The sequence below is a fragment of the Solanum tuberosum genome, unplaced genomic scaffold (assembly GCF_000226075.1).
Source record: "Solanum tuberosum cultivar DM 1-3 516 R44 unplaced genomic scaffold, SolTub_3.0 scf00004, whole genome shotgun sequence".
NCBI lineage: Eukaryota > Viridiplantae > Streptophyta > Magnoliopsida > Solanales > Solanaceae > Solanum > Solanum tuberosum.
The window spans coordinates 2,724,038-2,728,806 of record NW_006238930.1 but is presented as its reverse complement, the minus strand read 5'-3'; the positions used below and the strand labels follow the sequence as shown (position 1 = coordinate 2,728,806).

General features: G+C 31.4%; 1 protein-coding gene across 1 annotated transcript in view; it reads left to right on the top strand.

The window, feature by feature from the left end:
• The window catches only part of LOC102584773 (WAT1-related protein At3g28050-like), a 6,204-nt gene extending 3,011 nt beyond the window's left edge, over positions 1–3,193 (top strand). The window contains exons 3-7 of the mRNA XM_006338477.2: positions 1,042–1,155; positions 1,765–2,008; positions 2,198–2,356; positions 2,461–2,612; positions 2,719–3,193. Of these exons, the coding sequence (XP_006338539.1) occupies positions 1,042–1,155; positions 1,765–2,008; positions 2,198–2,356; positions 2,461–2,612; positions 2,719–2,881 (832 nt within the window). The 3' untranslated portion in view covers positions 2,882–3,193. The remainder of the gene's footprint in view (positions 1–1,041; positions 1,156–1,764; positions 2,009–2,197; positions 2,357–2,460; positions 2,613–2,718) is intronic.
• The last annotated feature ends 1,576 nt before the right edge of the window (positions 3,194–4,769 follow it).

The following is a 4,769-nucleotide window of genomic DNA, read 5'->3' as shown; positions in this document are numbered from 1 at the left end:
GACTAGAATAGAAGGAGACTTTTGGGGTATTTAGTATTGTTTTTTGGATAAAAATATAATATTATTCACTATTGTAAGCATGAATTTCAAAACACATAATTAATATTGTTGTAATAGTTAATTGACCTTTAATATTATTGATTCAATACACAATTTATGATTAATTGATGTAAGTTAGCATTCATGACAGATTTGTATATCAATATTTTTTTGAATGTATGTGTTTATAAGTATTAAAAATTGGTGATATTATAGTACGTTTTAAAAAACCTATTCTTCATAACATAAAACAATAAAAAGTTTAATTATGATAAAAGATTCTTAAGTATGAAAATTTATTCTTAATAAACTAATATATATTTTTTTTAAATATGATCATTATTTTAGTTAAATGAGTTTAATGAATTAAATTAGTCTATTATTAAAAAAAAAATTTAATGACATGTCATGCCAACTAAGAGAGAGTGGGGCTTTTGGAGTGTCAAGTATATTTAGAGGAAAATAGTGATAGTTAAGTGACATTTTGGTCCTAAATAAAACATAAATGATATTTCAAGTCAATTCCCTAAACTTGGGTGACCATTTAGGGAATTGACTCACGTTTTGTCCCTTTCTCTATTCTTTACATTTTATTTTCTCAACTTTTTTTTTTTCATTTACTAACATAGATGGGACTGGGCATTTGCGCAAATGACCTCTTTTGAGGGCACTACATAAATTTGTTCCACATTAATTCAGTAGGCTAAGTTAGTCCGTGAAAAGGAAAATGAATCCACTTGATTTTAAAGGCGAAATTTAGCTACTGCAACGAGAGTGACAGAATATAAAGATTAAACTTAAAAAAAGGCAATACGGTGCAAATTATTGCGGGGTAAAGTGGAAATCCAACTCACACCAGTAACATTTTAGACTATACGCTTTGATGATCATTCATTGGTGTTTCATTCTAGTAAATTTCAACAAAATAGTCTAAGAACAAAATATAATCATGTTTTCTTGCTTTTTCATAATGTATATTATAGTGCATAATTGGAAGTGCAGGTGTACATCACAGATAATGGGGAAAATAGGCATTATCTATGCCTCTCCTACGCTTGCCTCCGCCATCAGCAATCTCGTCCCTGCTTTTACTTTCGTCTTGGCTGTCATTTTCAGGTTCTCTTTAATAATCTCATTTCCTAATTTCAGGTCATTTTCTTAATTTTGTTGTCCCCACTATAATGAAACTAGATTGGTTTTTTTAATCTCCAATTTGTGTCAAGTTGTTGACATCTTTTGTCAGCATCCATCATTTTTTCCCAACCGAAAAAAAGGATAAACTCGACTAAGATTACTGATATCTAAGTTGTAGCATGTAGGCCATTTGATCCATTGTTTAAAAACAAAAAGTTGTAGGCCAAAGGTTGGGAAAAATATTGAACCATTTGCATAAATGACCCTTCGAGGCCACTATTATAATTGCATCGATGTAATTAGCTCCGTGGATTAAACTTGTATGTAAAAGAAAAATTCATCCAACTCTACTTAAAAGGGCAAAGCTTTCTCAATTCGACTAACGGGGACTAAATTTAAAGCGTGACCTCAAAACAGGCCTGCGGTATAACTAATTCAATTTACGCTGATTTACCAAAATAAACACATGTGTGGATTGTATTTAGATGTTGGCCACCTTTCATAATTAGACCTGTGGTGTCAAGTTCAAAAGTGGCTCTCTGGTTTTTATGTTTTAGAAGAAGCAATTTGATGTGTAGAACTGTTAAACAGGATGGAGAAGATACAGTTGAAAAGATCAACCACTCGAGCCAAAGTGTTGGGCACGGTGGTGTCCATAGCTGGAGCATTCGTAGTGACTATCTACAAAGGCCCAAAAATATTAGTGCCTACCACGTCCACACCCAATTTACTTCGTCAACATCAACCTCTCAGCTCATCTCAATCGAATTGGATGCTTGGTGGCCTTTTCCTCACAACTGAGTATTTTTTAGTCCCCATGTGGTATATAGTTCAGGTGTGTTCTTTTTACTCGTACCCAATGTTTACAACAAGCAAATTAATGCAAAATACGTGTCTTATATACAATTTTCTTTCATATGTATATTCTCGCTTTATTTTGTGACTCGTGATTAAATGTGCGGGAAAGTTTTTTCCAACACAGACTTAGTCCCTGAATAGAGAGTTTTTGTGTTTTTTATGACAGACATGGATTATGAAGGTGTATCCAGCAGAAGTGACGGTAGTTTTCTTCTACAACTTGACTGTTAGCATCCTAGCTGGTATTGTAGGATTTTTATCTGAACCTGACTCCAACAAATGGATAATTAAACCGGATATCGCACTGGCCTCCATCCTCTGCTCTGTAAGTTAAAATGAGAAATAAGTTTGATTTTTTCATATCTTTATACTATATATTTTGCTATGTCTGTTCATGTACGATGAAATGATATGTGTTGCATCACACAGGGAATATTGGGTTCATCCCTATATAATACAATTCACATCTGGGCTTTGCGCGTGAAAGGACCAGTATATGTAGGAATGTTTAAACCATTGTCCATCGCGATTGCAGTTGCCATGGGAGTCATTTTCTTAGGAGATACTCTTTATTTGGGAAGGTACAAACACTCAAGTGCCCAATTCTGCACACAACACATTTATTTTCTTTAACGAATTACGTATGTCATCATAATCTAATTAACTACTTTCTTCTTTGACAATCAGCATCCTTGGAGCAACGATAATTGCTATTGGATTCTATACCGTAATGTGGGGAAAAGCTAAAGAGATGCCTGAATATAATGATTCTAGTGATCTCGAGTCGTCTCCAGATCAAAAGTTCCCCTTGTTACACAATTTCAAAAATGAAGACATCTCAAACAAGTAAACAATTAGTTTGAAGGCAGAAAGGGATGTCACTCAAAAGGTTGTAGCTGCAAATCACGAAAGATCACGCCATATTTTATGAACAAAAATCGAGTATGGGTTGTATAGGAAGAAACAAGATGCTGCTATGGGAAAAGAAGGAGCAGCAAATTGTTGGCATATATATATATCCATCCTTTGTTCTGTACAGCTATTCTGGAAAAAGACTTGTTTACTACTGACATTTTATCACTGGCTTCAAAGTACTGAAAGTTACAACAGAATGTTCCTTTTGTATCTCAGGAATGAACTAAAGCCTATTTTGGTACTGTAAGTAACTGGAAAAAAATAGAGCAACTTTCACATATAGCAAACAAAAAATCATATTTGTATGTTATAGCAAAGTTTGCATAATTGCGCTCCATAGCAAACATATATATGTATAATTCGCTATACATATACAATTGAAAGCTGTCTATTTCACTATACATATATACAAAAAGAAGCAATTGTATAATTCGTTGGCTCCTCTTTAGATTTGTATAATTTCGTTGGCAGGTCATTTGTATAAATTGTTGTTAGCTTATCGTTTGTATAAATCGTTGACAAAAATATTTGTATATCAAAAATCGCTCTCTCTTTCACTTTATACAAACATAAATTATACATTATACAAACAATAAACTGGGCAGGGGAATATTTTATTGTATAATTATAAGTGTATAGGACGAATATATATGTATTTGCATGTGTATATACAATTTTCTCTCACTTTATACAAACAGAAACGCAATTTATACAATTTTGTTGTATAAAACGAGAAAGAGAGAAAGGCAAAAGAGAACTGGGCAGGGGAATATTTTTATTGTATAATTATAAGTGTATAGGACGAATATATATGTATTTGCATGTGTATATACAATTTTCTCTCACTTTATACAAACAGAAACGCAATTTATACAATTTTGTTGTATAAAGCGAGAGAGGCGGGCACAGAGGGAGTGAGCGAGAGAGGAGAGTGGCGAGCGAGAGTTTGAGGGAGAGAGGCGCTAGCAAACAGTTTGCTACAAGACACAATTAAATTAAAGTGTGATTATACCATTTAATTTGAATTAATAGTTTGCCATTATGTACAATCTTTCCAAAAAAATATGGAACATGTAATTAAGGCCTTGCTAGTTAATATTAGTTGAACAGGATTGTATCTCAATGGGTTCTAATGTAATTTATACTAAAAAAATATTATTAAACCTCGATGAGGAGTTCTTTAGAAATTGACGTTTCGCAGTGAATTATTTTACATTTCTAATACATCTTTTAATTATTTTTTTTTAAAAACATCTTTAATACATAGTTATACATTATGTATACATGATTATACACTATTTATACAATATCATGCATTATATATAAATATTGATACCTGTAGTGTATAAAATCGAATCGAAAATCGAACCAAACCGCAAATCGAGTCAAACCAAGAAAAAGAAATCCGACTATTGATTGGTTTGACTTGGTTTGGTATTTAAAAAAAGAACCCGACTATATTTGGGTTGGATTGGTTTTAACTAAAAAAAAAACAACCCGAGACCAAACCAACCCGACATTATATATATAATTTTAAAATTTTATTTTATACATAAAAATATTTACTTTGATATAATTTTAAAATATTTCTTATACTTTTTCATAGTTTTTATCTTTTAATATATTATTTTAAGTTTGAATGGTTCAATAAAGATTATAGTCTACATATGTTGGTAATTATAATAAAGCTTAAATCAAAATCAAATTAATACTAATGCAAAAAGAAAATCAATTCAACACTAAGAATGACAATAATATTGAATATTTGTTCTTTAGTTTTACATTGGTTTAGACAATTAAAATACATAATCTAATTTTAATTT